Source organism: Pelmatolapia mariae, linkage group LG10_11 (genome assembly GCF_036321145.2).
Source record: "Pelmatolapia mariae isolate MD_Pm_ZW linkage group LG10_11, Pm_UMD_F_2, whole genome shotgun sequence".
In the NCBI taxonomy this organism is placed as follows: domain Eukaryota; kingdom Metazoa; phylum Chordata; class Actinopteri; order Cichliformes; family Cichlidae; genus Pelmatolapia; species Pelmatolapia mariae.
Window position 1 is genome coordinate 27544093 of NC_086236.1, and position 17862 is coordinate 27561954.

Consider the following 17862-nt stretch of genomic DNA (forward strand, 5'->3'; position numbering starts at 1 on the left):
ACATCTAGTAACCAAAAACAGCATTGTGAGCATCTTGTCTTTGACTCGTGTTACAGCAAAATGAATACCTTTAGGTTGTGGACTGCTAGCGAAACAAAAGCAGCACTGTGATGCAGCAGTGCGAGCTACAGAAGTACATTTTGAAGAAAAGCTAGGTACTAGTTTCTTCACTTCTCCATAGGAGTAGTAAAGCTGCTAATAAAAAAAAGTGCTCTGATGGAAACTGAGGGGAAATTAAAAAAAAAATCACGAAGTGACAACAATAAGAGCCATTTGTTTTGGGGAACCGATTTCCGTATAAAAATAATTTCCAAGTACAGTGGGGGATTCCGGGGTGTTTTTCCTCTGATCATAAACGGTCTAGAAATTTCCAGCTTTCTTGACTGTGAGCTCCATTTAAATGTCAGGTGACCGGTTTGACTGGCGACAACACAACAGGTGTGAACGGATGACGAGGAGGCTGAAGTTTAATAAAAATAAATAAATAAAAAAAAATGTATGGTGAAAGTGAAAGTGGACCACAGCCCCAGCACAGCCTGGCACTACACTAGGAGCCGATTAGTTGGTGAACCGAAAGTGTGCGTGTGTGTGCGCGTAAATGTTAGCACTGTGCTAGCTACCGGATAGCAACACTGATACAGGCTAGTGACTAAAATTCGCTCATTTGCCCACAAAAACGACAAAACCGCTCAAGGTCCACAAGTTCGAGACAAGTCTGTCGGCCTGAGAACATGTCACATACAATATATCATTTAGAAGTTACTTCATTTTAAAAAATTAAATCGAGTTACTCACTCAGAAACAATCAGCTGTCACAACGGTGACTCAGTAGACTGCACGACTTCCGCATTCTCGCCCGATGACAAAAGCCGCAACCAATAATCGAGTAGGTAACCGAGCACTAGGATACCAACGACGCTGCAGAATTCTCACCAACCAATGAGAATTGAGAGCAGACACGCCAGTGGGTCGAACACGCCCACAGCAGAGCCAATCAGGTGCCACTACACTCCTGAAGCGCACCAATAGAAAATCACAGCGCGGCACCAACTAGAGGCACACAAACAACGTGCAGTACGTGAGCTCGGCACACAGACACACACCAGCTGGAACATAGCAGGGTTTTCACATTAGCGGAACACGTGAGATGTACGCTTGAGTTGATTGTTTAACTTAACTATTGATGATTTATCTTAAAAAAAATAAATAAATCAAACGAAATAATTTATTTGTAATATAGCTATCTAAATAAATAGACTGATACTTTATTGATTACACGAGGGAACTTGTTGTATTACAGCAGCAGGATAAAGAATAAAAATAGTATAGTCTACAATAAATAAACAAAATAGTCAAACATACGTGCAACAGGCGCATAGTCAAGGCCTAATAGCGTGAGAACAATTTAAAAACAAAAAACAAAACAAAACACAGAGAATAAAAATGCAATTACGTTAAAGTAGAGTGAACAGTAAGACTGAGATTGCGCAATGCATTACTCTCTTGCTTATAGTGTAAGCATGTACACTATAAATCTAATAAATAGCTGTAAGATGTGAGTTATATTGGAATATATTTGATATCTGATATTAAATATGGTTAATTCAATAAATAGAATAATTAGAAAGTACTGATTAATTTGTAGCGTGAACAACCAACCCTTTAAATTTACACTTAAAACCTTTAATCATGCGACCAATGCAACTAGTTAGTTGCACAGTTATCCTGAAGCACCCAAGACACTACAAGCACCCTAAATATATAAATACATAAATAGATAGATAGATAAATAAACACTACAGTATATGCTTGTTTAAAGGCATGGTTTATTTGCCACATACCTTAATGCAAAAATTAAAAAAACTGAGTGAAAACCTGTTTTCAGTAAATGTATAACATGTAAATGTATGACTGTTAGCACAATGTATGGAGACAGTAATTCAAATCACATCACATCCAAGCTGTGGTACTGGTACACACTAATCTTACAGTAAGTGCTTATTTTGTCCGGCAATATTGCTCCCTCTGGTGGTGGAAGTCAGAAACCACAGAGGGCTTTCAGAAACTCCTATGGGACAGGAATATTTTTTATCCTCACCTTTAACAACACTGCATCTTTGCTTAGTGCAGAACTCCCAGTTCAGTTCTGCACACTGTGGATGCATTATGATTGTTTTAAGCTTTTCATCAGCCTCAGTTAAATAATACATTTTTAAAAGTTTGTCTGTTTATTTCAGTGGTAAGTGGTAAATTTAGTTTCAAGAAAAAGATCTCAGTGTCTGTAATGTTTTTCCCTGGCTTTGTTTATTATGTCTATGTTTCTATGACGACTGCATGACTAAGGACTGGACACTGATTAGACACAAAAATGACAGGACAGACGCCAAAACCTGGGTCACTGCTGCCGAAGCTTCAGGAAGCGAGGAGGTGGACAGGTGGGTGTACACCCCAAAGGACCAATCACAGCTGGTCATCAGGTCAGTACTTATCTGCTCATTTTTAGCTGGGCCCTGATTTCCAATCTTTCTCTTCTCGGAGCCAAGCCCCATCTGAAATCGCAGCATGGTAAGGACACTTGACTATAATCAAGGCCTATTATAATGAGCAGATGCTGTCAGTTGTGGGACTCTGGGCCTTCCCACAGCTGAGTAATTGTGGAGATAATGGCTTCTTCAGCAGATAAGAACCAATTAAGTCACATTAGAAATACGAGATCAGTTGACTGCAGGTTTTTGCTGACCGCGTGTTAATGAAGCTATTATGATTTTTCTATTTTCCTTCTTCTTAGACAAGCTACACAGACAAAGGAGAGAAGGTGAGATTAATATTTTCTCTGTGGTGTCTGATGTTTTGTTATGTGTGCTACTGTGCTTTTGCGTAATATTCACAGCTGGTTAATTGGTGCAGGAAAAAATAAACCATCCCAGAGTTATTTTTCAACTACCCATTATAACTGGTTACTGTGTTACTTGTCACCTGAAGAATTTGCACACTTTCCAATGTCAATCTTGAGTTCTGCTTTTACTTGCTAGCCTGCAAGGGGAAGGTTTGTCAGGTTCCATCATGTCACCTTCTGGGTCGGCAACGCCAAACAGGTCAGTATCCAAACCCTCTATACATGACCAGAAGCTCACTGTTAGTTATTCAAATCTTTACCGTATCATCCATCTGTGAGCTGACTTTGAGCCTGTACAGACTCATATACAGGTCAGAGAGCTGGTTGCACCGAAAAAAATAAAATGTGAAATTAATTAAATAAATAAACAGAATAATCAGTAAAAACAGTTTTATTGTGGATTATTGTTCAGCATACAGGTGAGACTACACATTACACTGTGGCATCTCCTAGCTTCAGTACGTCTTGCATCGTTAGATTTCATCAGAGTAATAGTGTGGTTACTTCACAGGCAGCCTCATTCTACTGTGATAAGTTGGGCTTCGAGCCCCTGGCCTACAAGGGTTTGGAGACTGGCAGCAGAGAGGTGGTGTCACATGTCATCAGACAGAATAAGGTACGAACAGTAACGTTCACAGACTGTTCGACCTGGCTGAAGATCTCACCCTCAGTGCAAAAACATAACTACTCCTCTGCTCTCCTCACAGATTATATTTGCATTTGAATCTGCTCTGAATCCTGGAAATGAAGGCAGGTTTTCTCATCAGATCACTTAAGACTATAAAAAAGGTGACATGACGGTATGACGGCATGATTTATATTCTGCTTTAACCCCTCCCCCAGAGATGGGAGAGCACTTAGTTAAACATGGAGACGGAGTTAAAGACATCGCCTTCCAAGTGGAGGACTGTGACTTCTTATTCAAGGTAAGATGACAGATTGTTTTCAGTTATACTTTAAATCTTTCTAGCGTGAAAATAAAATAAAATTAAAAAAACAACTTTTTGATACTGTGGGGTTAAAAAAGTCCCTGTCCCAGTTGGCTTAACTGAAGAACACAGAAATTTAGCACAACACTCTAAATTTCCGTGTTTTTCTGTGTCCCTTTAACTGTGTAACTGGTTGTGGTGCTCGATTGTGGATAATTCTACACACTAAACCAATTAGCCATAAAGAGACAGTGATAGGGAATTTGTTTCATTTTTTATCTGTTAGTTTCGGTCTCTGCTTATCCAGACTAAGATAAGATAAAAACTTACATGCTTGTGCCAAAAGTTGGGAAATTCCTGACAGAAGTTGGGAAATATAGAGTAGCCGCACTGATCCACTGTTTGTCTGAGGTTCATGGGTAGTTTTGTTGCATCTCTGACTTCCTGGAAGTGAGCAGGGTTACTCTTAGTTGTTCAACATATTTTGTAATATTGTAATAGGTTGGGGTTTTTTTTTTTTCAAATTAGGCAGCTCACAACAATCCCATCTAAATCTTTAATACTCTAAACCAAGGGTGTCAAACATAAGGCCCACAGACTCCAATTCGGCCCACTGGACAGTTTGGAAAATGTGAAGGAGGACATTTTGGACTTTTTAGAGTTTTTCCTGCTGATAAATGCCTCCCCCATGCTCATTCATATTATACCAAAGTAACTAATAAATAATTAAATGTCAGAAACTTTCCTGTTTTTTATTTTCATTTACTAGAGCCGCATTTCTCTATTATGCAGAAAAACTGTTGAAATTGCTCCTCTTTTTCTAATACTCTGATATCTCAATGATTAAATATGCTGTTAACCTTCTTTGCATTGATACAAAGAGGAGGTTCACCGCTCTGGCCCACTCACGAGCAAAGTGAGCTATGTGTAATTCGCAAAGTAAAATGAGTTCTTCACCCAGTGCCCTTGTATAGTCATTTTAGGAAGTAGTGAACTGTTTCTTCTGACATGAAAACAATGCTCCGAAATTTGGATAAACGAATAATCATCCAGTCGGCTATTTTCATCATAGCAAAGATGCAGCTTCCTTAAGCATGTGCATAAAGTAACCGCGCCATATGCATAATTTTAACTTCAGGAGAGACAGGCTGTAAATCATTATATAAATGCTATGAAGAGAGGACAAGTTTACTTAAGTAAAGAATAAAAAGAATTTGTAAAAGTTGCAACATATTAATAATACTAGGAGATAATAAATAATTAGAGCTCCACTGTGCTCACATTAGCTCACTTCTGTGACTGAGATTTAATCCTCTTACCTCATACTATATATACATACATGGGGTGAGGGGTGTGTTGAAATTGGGGTAAACAGGCCAGTGTTGTGACAACTCCTACTGCAGCCTTGAGGTTTAGCTGCTCGTGTGAACTCTCTTTATCTCAGACAAGGTCAGGCAAGACATAAACTGCCGTGTGGACTATCAGGTGGCTGCAAAGATACCGAATCAACGCGCACTTACTGCAGGGATCAACAGCCTTTGCTCTCTGAACCACCATTTTGTAGCTTCTTAGGAAGATATTTTCCCTTTGGCCACTGGAGGGCTTCCAGGAGCCACAGACACACAGCTGTTGCAAACTCCCGTTATCTTACACCCATCCTGACATCTCTCCAATGACAGACGGCCAAGGAGCGAGGAGCTGTGGTCGTCAAGGAGCCCTGGGTGGAGCAGGACAGCCATGGGAGGGTCAAGTTTGCAGTGATTCAGACGGTACATAAAGGGTGACTCACATTGGAAAGCCCTGTGTAAATACATTGAAGAAACTGAAAGCCAATAATAATGCTGTGCAAATGTTTTGTCCTCAGTATGGAGATACCACACACACACTCATCGAGTACCTAAGTCCCTACAAGGGCCTTTTCCTGCCGAGCTACAAAGAGCCTCTGTTTAGAGATCCCCTGTTAGCTAATCTGTGAGTCTCTCCCACAACACCACATCATCTGCTACAACCTGTGCCTTTTTTTCCCCTCTGGTGTTTTTTGTGCATACACATGGAAAGAGTAAGATGAATCTAGATTTCACCACTGTCAGTCCCGGATGACATTTTAGTACATATTTTCCCTTTTCTGTGGAATTATAGACTAAAAGATTATCATAAAATCACAACAAAACATGATTATGTGTATTTTGATCACATCTGTATATCATTAAGCAGCCTGACTGCTTATTCTTCTTTTCTTTCAAAGTCCACCAACAGGTCTGAACTTCATCGATCACATTGTGGGAAACCAGCCAGATGACCAAATGGTGCCAATTTCAGACTGGTAGGTCTCCTGTCTCCAGTGCACGTACACTCGCTGCAGGTGCAGCAGACACACAGGGCAAAAGGACAAAGTAAACAAACACCACAAGCAGTCGCTCCACCGCTGTTGCTGGGAAATGTTGGCGCATTTATTCAAAACAGCAAGCCCTCATACAAGATGACTTATCCACAAAATTCAAAGATTGCTTCAAGAAAGAAGGAACAAGAGGAAATGTAGTTTCTTATTAGCTCTGATGATTAGTATTGCTTAGCTCGTATTCCTGAATTTCTAGGTACCAGAAATGTCTGATGTTTCACCGGTTCTGGTCGATCGATGACAAGCAGATCCACACACAGTACAGCGCGCTGAGGTCTATAGTTGTCACAAACTACGAAGAGACCATTAAGATGCCAATCAACGAACCTGCCACGGGGAAAAAGAAGTCGCAGATCCAGGTGAGGCTTTCAGAGGTTTGCTCTGTGACATGGATCCCAGCAGCCCAAGGGGTCTGATACAAAAATGTGTGTGTGTGATGTCCTGCGTTGTGTCCTCACAGGAATACGTGGACTACAACGGGGGGCCAGGTGTTCAGCACATCGCCCTCAACACATCGAACATTATTGAATCTGTGAGTCTGTGTAATTAGCAGGAAAACTCCAGGCTATTTTGAAGCTTCATGCTTGCAGGGCCTGTTTTAGATTCGTCTTTTTTCTCCCTCTGTTCTTGTCACTAAATAGATAGTGAACCTGCGCGCCCGAGGGATGGAGTTCCTCTCAGCACCTGACACATATTACGACACCCTGAGGAAGAAACTCAAAACTGCCAAAATCAAAGTGATTGAAGACCTCGACCGTTTACAGGTGAGGACTGCTTTTGGCATGGCTGATTTTTTTTTGTTCTTTTTTCTTTGTGTCTTTAAATCTAAAAGATATTTTGTTTTTCTTTTTAAGGAATTAAAAATCTTAGTGGATTTTGATGACAAGGGCTACCTCCTTCAAATCTTTACCAAGCCTGTGCAGGACAGACCAACACTTTTCCTGGAGGTCATTCAGAGACATAACCACTTTGTAAGTGACCAGTTAGGCAGTCTACTGGTATAACTTGTATAAACAGAGAGTAGGGCTTTGCTATATTTAAGGCCTCTCATACCACACCTGTATTAACCCCATCAGTATGGAGGGCAAATATTTTAGTTGGGCACAACCTAACCCTGACTAATACGTTTTTTTGGACCGAGTTCACGGTTTACTTGAAGATTTTTTTGCTTCATTATGGCACTTTTTGGTTATTGACTTTTTGAATATTTAAAAATAGTCCTTTAGACTATTTTTGAGACATTTTATGATGTAAATAATCTATTTTTAAAGAGTTTCTGCGTGGTAAATATATCAAAAGATGGAAGCGATGTGATATAACACATAAAACACAGTTAAAAAATAGTCCACACGGCTGTCTCAGGTGATGCAGTTTTTGAATGCTGCAAACTTCTGATAAAGTTTTTACTGAATAGAAATATGGCTTTTGAAGGGACCAGACCTTTGGGACAGTTGCCCACTGTGCCCAGTATGCGTAGGTAATCTAGCCTTTACTGGTGGGATTTACAGGCCTGGGGCTCTGTTTCACGCCTCTGCCACCTTCAAGAACCCGAGGAAGAACACCTGTTTACAGCTCCCACCCAGCATGAACGCTACAAGAGCAGCGTACTTGTAAAAGCTCAGTAAATCTGTCACAGATGCAGATTAAAAGGCTCACTGCTTCACAGCGAGGGGGATCTCTGGATTGGGTTGCACCCTGTGGCACTCAATTCATAACACTCGGCGCCCGTTCTGCTTGTCAGAACACGCTCATCTTGTCACTCTCCGGTGTCTACAGATGTGGATACAATGCATGAAAGTGAGAAACTGCATCTGAACCACAGCAAAGAATTTCTCAGAGGAACCACCACCACTTGATCTTTGTTTTTTGGATTATCTGTGAAAATATTTACATGATTAATTTGCGAGCGCCCGGTGAGTGCAGCTTGCTGTCACAGAGGAGGAGATGTTTGAACCTTGGGAGGATATTTATGTACCATTTGTGATCCAACATCAAAGCGTTAAACACCCTGAACGTTGTCTGAGAGAAGATCCCTAGAGCCATAACAAATGACACAGAAGGCGGCAGATCTTTGGGTAATTAGCCATCTGTGTGTGTCTGTTCTTTCACCAGGGCTTTGGGGCAGGAAACTTCAAGTCTCTCTTTGAGGCTATTGAGAAGGACCAAGACGCCAGGGGCAACCTCACTGTGCTGACACCCAAAGGGCAGGCCGAAGCCTTCTACTGATCCGCTGACGTCTGGTGCTGCCAAGCCACACTGGGACTCTTATCTACTCGGCTGTACGTTTCAGAGGCGGTCGACAACACCCACCACGACTGCAGCACAGCAAACACTTACGCAGTGTTGAATATCTGAGTGTGACAAGCTGAGAGTGTTATCAGATATGCTTTTAGCTGTCAGGAGATTGCACAGTGTTTGGCTAAATAAAGAAACAAATGTTCATGTGGGCTGGCATGTGTTTTGTAAATAGAGGTTCAAATATTAAAGGAATAGTCTGACACTGCTATGCTTTATTGTGGAGGGTTAGCTGTGAAGACTGACATGCTCACATCTTCATGCTGAACCGCAGCCAGGAGACACGTAGCTATGTGTGTAAGTACTATGGTTGCTCCAAATAAACTTAAAGTGTGATTTAGTATAGTGAGGCAGAGAGAAATAACCAGACAACAGTACCAAAGGAACAATTGCACACATTATTTATACTATAATATGTGGGATATGAATTTTTCATTTCATATCTTCTTTGCACAAAGACTGGAAAAGAGGCCAAAGAGCCAGCTGAGCGTGTAGTAGCATGTAATCCCTCTAAAAACTAAAAGCATTATCCAGGATTGATCATATGTCCTTATTACACTTTAGGCTTTATGCAGATTGCTTTTCAAGGTGAAACAACAGTACTACTAGAGTTGCAGTCTTACACGCCTCTCTGCAGCTTCTCTCCTCCTGTTACCCCCCCAAAACCATATCTCCATAGAGACTGTGTCAGCTCCCAAACAGACAAAAAACAAACTAAAAACCAGCAACAAACAACTTAAACATAAAAAAAAAAATCACAAAGAAAGAACAATACAGTATCCACATCTGAACCAAAGAGTAAAACAGTGAAATGTGGATTATTAAATATTAGGTCTCTCTCCTCCAAGTCTCTGTTAGTACATGACTTAATAACTGATCAACAAATCGATTTACTTTGCCTTACAGAAACCTGGTTGCAGCCGGATGATTATGTTAGTTTAAATGAATCAACACCCCCGAGTCATTTTAACTACCAGAAATCTCGACGCACAGGCAGAGGGGACGGTGTGGCAGCAATTTTTCACACCAGCCTATTAATCAACGAAAGACCAATACTTTTAATTAATTTGAAAGCCTGATGCTTAACCTTGCCCACCCCAGCTGTAAAACTCAGAAACTAGTCTTACTTGTTACTATCTATCGTCCACCTGGGCCTTACACAGAGTTTCTGTCTGATTTCTCAGACTTTTTATCTGATTTAGTGCTCAGCTCAGATAAAATAATTATTGTTGTGATTTTAACACATGTAGATGCAAAAAAATGACAGCCTCAACATGGCATTTAATCTGTTATTAGACTCAATTGGCTTCTCTTAAAATGTAAAAGAACACACCCACCACTTTAACCACACTGTAGATCTTGTTTTAAAATATGGCATAGAAACTGAACATTTAACAGTATTTCCTGAAAACCCTCTCTTGTCAGATCATTTCCTGATAACATTTACATTTACGATAATGATTACACAGCAGTGGGGAGTAGACTTCATCACAGTAGATGTCTTTCTGAAAGCGCTGTAACTAAGTTTAAGAATATAATCCACCCACTGTTAGCATCTTCAATGCCCTGTACCAACACAGAGCAGAGCAGCTACCTGAACGCTACTCCAACAGAGGTCGATCATCTTGTTAATAATTTTACCTCCTCACTACGTACGACTCTGGATACTGTAGCTCCGGTGAAAACTAAGGCCTCAAATCAGAAGTACCTGACTCCGTGGTATAATTCTCAAACACGTAGCTTAAAGCAGATAACTCGTAAGCTGGAAAGGAAATGGTGTGTCACAAATTTAGAAGATCATCATTTAGCCTGGAGAAATAGTTTGTTGCTTTATAAGAAAGCCCTCCGCAAAGCCAGAACATCTTACTACATCACTGATTGAAGAAAATAAGAACAACCCTGTCACGGCTGGCGAGGCAGGCCGTGTGAAGGTGAAGTGAGGACCCAAGTGCAAGCAGAGGTTGGTATGAGGAGTAAGTTTATTTAAGGTGGAGATGGCAAGGACAGGGACTAAAAAATAACTAAACTGGGAAAACCTAAATACATGAAACTGAAACCAAAACTCACGGAGTAACATGCAAATGAACACAGGAAGGACCGCGGAGGAAACACAAGGAGCCTGGGTAGACATCACAGACAAACCAGCACCAGGCAGGAGAACACACAGGGCTTAAATACTCACAAGGCTAATTGTAGGATGGGAGACAGGAGGGGAACACACCTGGGAGAAATCAGGGCTGACGAGACACAGACGTAAAGCTGAGAACACTCACATGAGACAGAAACCTTCAGAATAAAAACAGGAAGTACAACAGGTATGCACAGACACGAGCTTAACACAAGACATGGCAACAGGGAGGGAACACAAAGATGTGGGACCAGGGCAGGCACAGAGACACAGAACAAAAGGAGCTTGAAATACAAAACAGAAACAAAACCTGAGAACGAGAAATTCCTAACAAAAATGAACCTAAAACATAAGATAATAATCAAAACCAAAACCACTGAGTCAGACTCAGGACCATGACAAACCCTAGGTTTCTCTTCAGCACAGTAGCCAGGCTGACAAAAAGTCAGAGTACTGTTGAGCAAACCATCCCTTTAGCGTTAACTAGTAATGACTTCATGAACTTCTTCACAAATAAAATTTTAATCATTAGAGAGAAAATTACCAATAATCATCCCACAGATGTAATATTATCTACAGCTACTTTCAGTACCATTGATATTCATTTAGACTCTTTTTCTCCAATTGATCTTTCTGAGTTAACTTCAATAATTACTTCCTCCAAACCATCAACGTGTCTTTTAGACCCCATTCCTACAAAACTGCTCAAAGAAGTCCTGCCATTAATTAATGCTTCAATCTTAAATATGATCAACCTATCTCTAATAATCGGCTATGTACCACAGGCCTTCAAGCTGGCAGTAGTTAACCTTTACTTAAAAAGCCATCCCTAGACCCAGCTGTCTTAGCTAATTATAGGCCAATCTCCAATCTTCCTTTCATATCAAAAATCCTTGAAAGAGTAGTTGTCAAACAGCTAACAGATCATCTGCAGAGGAATGGCTTATTTGAAGAGTTTCAGTCAGGTTTCAGAGCTCATCACCACACAGAAACAGCTTTAGTGAAGGTTACAAATGATCTTTTTATGTCCTCTGACAGTGGACTCATCTCTGTGCTTGTCCTGCTAGACCTTAGTGCAGCGTTCGATACTGTTGACCATAATATTCTATTAGCGCGATTAGAGCACGCTGTAGGTATTACAGGTACTGCGCTGCAGTGGTTTGGAGTCTAATAGACTCCAATTTGTGCATGTAAATGGAGAGTCCTCTTCACACACTAAGGTCAATTATGGTGTTCCACAGGGTTCAGTGCTAGGACCAATTCTGTTTACATTATACATGCTTCCCTTAGGCAGTATCATTAGAAGACATAGTATACATTTTCACTGCTATGCTGATGACACCTAACTCTATCTGTCCATGAAGCCAGATAACACATACCAATTAGTTAAACTGCAGGAATGTCTTAAAGACATAAAGACCTGGATGGCCGTTAACTTTCTGCTTCTTAATTCAGATAAAACTGAGGTTATTGTACTCGGCCCTGAAAATCTTAGAAATATGGTATCTAACCAGATTCTTACTCTGGATGGCATTACCTTGGCCTCCAGTAACACTGTGAAGAACCTTGGAGTCATTTTTGACCAAGACATGTCCTTCAATGCTCATATTAAACAAATATGTAAGACTGCTTTCTTCCATTTGCGCAACATCTCTAAAATTAGAAATATGCTGTCTCAGAGTGATGCTGAAAAACTAGTTCACGCATTTATTACTTCCAGGCTGGACTACTGTAATTCATTATTATCAGGATCTCCTAAAACCTCCCTGAAAAGCCTTTAGTTAATCCAAAATGCTGCAGCAAGAGTATTGACAGGGACTAGGAAGAGAGAGCATATTTCTCCAGTATTTCTCCAGTATTGGCTTCCCTTCATTGGCTTCCTGTTAAATCCAGAATTGAATTCAAAATCCTGCTCCTCACATACAAGGTCTTAAATAATCAGGCCCCATCTTATCTTAATGACCTTGTAGCACCATATCACCCTATTAGAGCACTTCGCTCTCGCACTGCAGGCCTACTTGTTGTTCCTAGAGTATTTAAAAGTAGAATGGGAGGGAGAGCCTTCAGTTTTCAGGCCCCTCTTCTGTGGAACCAGCTTCCAGTTTGGATTCGGGAGACAGACACTATCTCTACTTTTAAGATTAGGCTTAAAACTTTCCTTTTTGCTAAAGCACATAGTTAGGGTTGGACCAGGTGACCCTGAGTCCTCCCTTAGTTGTGCTGCAATAGACGTAGGCTGCCGGGGGATTCCCATGATGCATTGACCTCTCTGCATTGAATCATACCTGTTATTAATCTCTGTCTCTCTTCCACAGCATGTCTTTATCCTGTCTTCCTTCTCTCACCCCAACCGGTCGTAGCAGATGGCCGCCCCTCCCTGAGCCTGGTTCTGCCGGAGGTTTCTTTCTGTTAAAAGGGAGTTTTTCCTTCCCACTGTCGCCAAAGTGCTTGCTCATAGGGGGTCATATGATTGTTGGGTTTTTCTCTGTATCTGTTATTGTACGATCTACTGTGCAATATAAAGTGCCTTGAGGCGACTGTTGTTGTGATTTGGCGCTATATAAATAAAATTGAATTGAATTGAATATTTTGATAGGAAAAATGGGAAACTATTGTAGTAGTTTGTTGAAACTTGCAAACATAAAAGGAAACACAGTTTATAAGGCAAAAACAGAGTTTGTACAAGTCTAAAACGCTTGAAAGTCAATATTTTTGTACAAGCAACTTTGTTCTTCAGCACAACCTGAACTCTCCTAGGGAAGCTTTCTTGTCATTTCTTGGCATAGTTTCAGGATTAGTTGGAATGTCATTCATGCATCTTGAAGGACTCTGATTTGAACTAAAACATTTCAAATTTCATCACTCCATCAGACCCGTTGCCACTGATTTTCAGTACAGTTCTTTTTTAATTTAGCAATTTACCTCAGCCTGCTTCTCTTTGTTATAAATGGCTTCTCAACAGCCACTCTTCCATGGAGATTTTTGGTGATGAAGCAGTGAATAGCAGATGGATCAACTAATGGCCCAGGTGTATCATGTTCTGTGTCAGGTCTTTTATTGGATTCTCCCCCAATTTCTTAAGGACATGACTTTCAGATACCTCTTCCATCTGCTGTAGATTGCTAATTCTTATTTCATCCTCCACTTGTTCCTCAATTTATTAAGGTAAATCTACACACCATACTGAGATATTCCAAGTTTTCAGCTAATATCTCTTTGGGAATCACTATGTTGGTGCAAAAGTACTATTTTATGTTTGCCAAACTGTGTTACCTTTGGCAGTTTTCATATACTCAACTAAAGACATAAGAACAAATGATGTGTTTTTGGAACAGGCTCCTAATAAAGCTACTAAAAATACAGTTTGAAATGTGTAGATAAAACACTGGTTAATTCTTTGGATAAAGCGCCTTTTTTATGATTAAATGATTCATACTGTGAGTCAGTGAAAATAGTCAGGTCCAATGGCTGGACTGAAAATGCATTTAAAAGCAGCCAGGGTCCAAAGAAGCCAGAGTACTGGCTTAATGCAGTGCTGTGTGCATCATATTTAAATTAATTTAAATTCAGTGTGAACATTTTTTTTTAATCCCCTCCTGTTCAACTCCCCAAGCAACTCCAATTTGAAACCAAATTGAAACACATCTGGACACTATGGAGCATTATCTTGTAACTTAACATTAAAAAAAAACTGCCTAAACTGAGTGTCCGGTCAAATCTGATAAAAAGATTATTTAAAAGTTACTCACAAATAAAGTTTTAAATGCCTTCTCTCCTGGAAGTTACACCACTACCACCAACTTTGCTGCTGCAAAATATTTCCATGCATTTCTTCCATTACAACTTTTCTGAGAGTGAGACAGCTGTAGCTAGCAGAAACACTGTGCAATCACTGCTGAGCCATTTCAAAATAAGTTAGCTTTTATGCTAACTGCTTTTCTGTAACCCTAGCTGGATGAAATGTATATGTTTGTTAATGTTAGTTTTGGGGGCTTATTTTAACTTGGAAGGTAGGGTACCTTAAATGATAATAATATAGGCCAGGCATAAATATAAGCACTATACTATTTGTAAAAAAAAAAGAAAAAAGAAAAAAAAAAAGATAAATGATAAATATGATAAATAAATATCATATCGTATCATTTAGTGGTCATTAAAATGTGTTCAGAATTTGCCAAGTTCATGATGATTCATCCCATAAATCACAACACACTGCTCTCCCCTACCGAACCCCTTATAGGTTAAAAATGTGAGTATCAGTATCAGCATCAGCAATACTGGCCCTGTATTTACTTGGTATCAGATCAATACCAAAATTTGGAGTATTGCACAGCAATATCCAGCAAAACAAGAATAACAAAATAATGAATTGAGCAGTGACGACTTATTTCAAAATAATTTATTTGCATATAATTGGAATGAAGACAGGTTGATACATCTGTGATGGCACCGGTCAGTTTCCATATAGAAACATTCAGTCTATACAGAAACCACTCTTTCAAACCTGGGCAAAATGGATAAATATATTAGTAAATAAATATATTAGTGACATGTCACTATATTGAAATGTTCTATTATATATAAAATACAACACTATTTCATTTTTGTTTTTGTTGTTCGCTTTTTTATACACAAAATATCCAAAATATACTGACATATCCCTTAAAGTTCTGGAGGGACTTTCTTTTTTTTCCACTCTATTAGAAAAGGCAGTTTCAGCTCATTATTCTTGCAAAACATTTAAAAAAAAACCATACAAACACATAGATGACACAAAGAGAAAGATCTTGAACATTATGAAATCGCACTAGATATTGTGTGGCATCACTTAATACAATTTTTTTCCATGTGCTGATGGTTCCGGGCTTACTTTCCATTAATACTATATAAAGTTTTATGTTGTTTTTTTTTTCTTTTTCTATAAAATTTACTTGAGCCAAAGTGCTGCTTGTCATTCAGTCATTTCCATCTCAGTCTCTGGGACCATTTGGACAGAAAAAGGAAACCCTGATGCTTTAGCTAAAGGACACTGAGTTGACACATTCAAAGTGAGGTATTGGTACGAGGGACCGCAGGCAAAAAAAAAGCTTCCAAAAATAATTTCCACTTCTATTCTAGCATGTCCTCTCTTGTCAGTGGGAGCACACAGTGGGATCCAAAAGATGGGTGGGAGCAGAAAAAAAAAAGAAAAGAAAAGAAAGGCACAACATATTAAGAGTTCACTGTGTTCAAGAAGTTGCCTCTTTGGTTAGACAGGTAAGAGCTTAGTGTGTTCCTGTTTACATGAATAAGGCACCGGTAAGAGTTTAGTAAGTGCTACTGGTTACATGGCCAATGTCCATGCTTTCTCTGCTCAGTCTGCAGTCTGACTGCAGGTAAAATCCTTTCACATTTTCGCTGAGCCTTGAGAGGAATTCCACTCTAAAACAGAATTCCTACTGCTCTGATCTCAGATTTTCTAGTCTGGTACAACAACAAGAAGCCTGTGGTTAATTAGAAAAGAAGCAGGTCATTGTTTTTGATAGCGTCAGGCCAACTGTTATCTATCAGAGTGGCTAGAATAGGCTTTATATAAAAGATGGATGTGTGGCCATTACAAAAAGGTTTAAGGCACGTCCACATGGGCTATGCCCATTTTTTAGATACAGCCTGTGGAGGATAGATGGGAAACCAAGGTAACAAAGGTTTAAAAGTTAATTCTATCAAGTGTTCAGCACAGCGTGGATGTCTTATGATTTGAGGTGGCACTTTCTTCATGATTGGCACAGACTGGCAACGCACATTTAAAACAACAAAAGATTTTTATTTTACTGCTTTGGGTAGCATTACTGTAACTAAGACAAAATCTTCCTATTTTATTTTGATTTTTCTCCAGTGTCTGATTGCTCCTGAGACATTCCTCGGGATCTACACATTGGGAAAGCAAAAGAAGGACACTGGTGCTCCTTAAAGTGATGTTCAGGACCGCTAGGTGTATCTAGCATGGCTTTACTCCAGTTACACTGATACCTAGTTATTAAGGCATATTTCTACAGCTTTAGGTGCTGGGAGACAAGTGGAGAGTATGAGCTCTGTGGAGGACGCTACAACATTGTGATGAGTTTAAAGCAGCAGAGGACCGTCCTTCTGCTGAGGCCCGTTCACTGTGCACAGATCAGGGGGTTTAACAGCACTGAGGTCAAACATATGATGTAACCACTGGCAAAAGAAATGACAATACCAAGACGATAGCTTGTAATGACGATAACATAATTCAGTCAAATCGATTCATTTTGACAGATGAAATAAAAAGAAGAAAAAAAAACAGCTGCCATATTTGTAATAGTGAAAACAAAAGGCCCATGCAAACCTCAGTGAATGCTCATTTGCTTGAGGGGCTGAGCATCAACCTTTCCTCTCCGTTTGGACAGGTCAGACTGCAGAGAGATTTTGTTGAGTTTGTGGGAGCTACATGGTCGTGACATAAAAAGGAAAAATAAAATCACTACAGCAGTACCTTTAAGGACCTCGTGTTTGAGGCGTGTTAAGAAATCTGAGCTGAGGTAGGCTGGAGAGAAGAGCATCTCTCAAGCTGAGACTGGACTCAGCGAAGGAAGACGAAGAAGTGAAAATGAAGTACCTCTAAGATAAATCAAGTTATTATGTGAGAGAAGAGAGTTTGGGACACGCTGCAGAGACAGAGTCTCACTTCACGAGGGCTCAACACCTTCAGCAAGGACCATTCGATAGCTGTCACCAAGGAGCATGGGAACTTGTGATAGCATGGGCGTTCTTCCTACGAGGTGATAAGGAGTAAATGCACAGAAGAAGGGTTTTTCCTCTGTGCTATATGAACTTTTTTTCCTCATCTTCACATATTCCTTTTAGTATATTTTGCTATTAAATATCATAGAGGGTTGAGAATGACTCTAAAATTTCACTTAATTTCACTTTTAATAGTGACGATCGTTTGATTGTTTGTGCTTGGGGAATCATCTGTGTTAAGGCACTGCTGGTGGAAAGACATCTGTGGAAGACATGAGAGCCAATGAGAGGCTTGTCCAGTCTGGCTCCTGTGTAGCAGTGTGATAATGGGGATGCAATACGTTCTCACACTCCAGACTCCTCTTCTGATCCTGTGGACACACAAAAAAGCTCTAGTTCATTCTATGATGATAAACACAGTAAACAAAGAGGCTTTAGTTTGAGACCACACAGCTGGCGATGGCATTTATGA

General features: G+C 40.0%; 3 protein-coding genes across 3 annotated transcripts in view; 1 reads left to right on the top strand and 2 right to left on the bottom strand.

The window, feature by feature from the left end:
- The window catches only part of mtmr4 (myotubularin related protein 4), a 39757-nt gene extending 38894 nt beyond the window's left edge, over window positions 1–863 (bottom strand). Inside the window, exon 1 of the mRNA XM_063485598.1 lies at window positions 796–863. The gene's annotated coding sequence lies outside the window, so the exon portion shown is untranslated. The remainder of the gene's footprint in view (window positions 1–795) is intronic.
- A 1471-nt stretch (window positions 864–2334) lies between these two features.
- On the top strand, window positions 2335–8566 carry hpda (4-hydroxyphenylpyruvate dioxygenase a). The gene is made up of 15 exons (XM_063484745.1): window positions 2335–2477; window positions 2562–2565; window positions 2789–2815; window positions 3033–3095; window positions 3408–3512; window positions 3604–3646; window positions 3740–3822; window positions 5505–5594; window positions 5690–5796; window positions 6071–6148; window positions 6420–6582; window positions 6684–6755; window positions 6865–6987; window positions 7078–7194; window positions 8336–8566. The coding sequence occupies exons 1-15, from the start codon at window positions 2335–2337 to the stop codon at window positions 8447–8449; spliced, it is 1332 nt and encodes a 443-aa protein (XP_063340815.1). The 3' UTR covers window positions 8450–8566.
- Window positions 8567–15074: 6508 nt separating this feature from the next.
- LOC134636665 (E3 ubiquitin-protein ligase RNF43) overlaps window positions 15075–17862 on the bottom strand; it is a 99865-nt gene continuing 97077 nt past the window's right edge. The window contains exon 9 of the mRNA XM_063486755.1: window positions 15075–17761. Coding sequence (XP_063342825.1) covers window positions 17736–17761 — 26 coding nt within the window. The 3' untranslated portion in view covers window positions 15075–17735. The remainder of the gene's footprint in view (window positions 17762–17862) is intronic.

Bases quoted from the DNA above. Each gene is read 5' to 3' on its own strand.
- hpda (XM_063484745.1), top strand. From the start codon at position 2,335: ATGACTAAGGACTGGACACTGATTAGACACAAAAATGACAGGACAGAC. The intron at 5,797-6,070 runs GTGAGTCTCTCC...TTTCTTTCAAAG, and splicing joins GATCCCCTGTTAGCTAATCT to TCCACCAACAGGTCTGAACT. The intron at 6,988-7,077 runs GTGAGGACTGCT...TTTCTTTTTAAG, and splicing joins AAGACCTCGACCGTTTACAG to GAATTAAAAATCTTAGTGGA.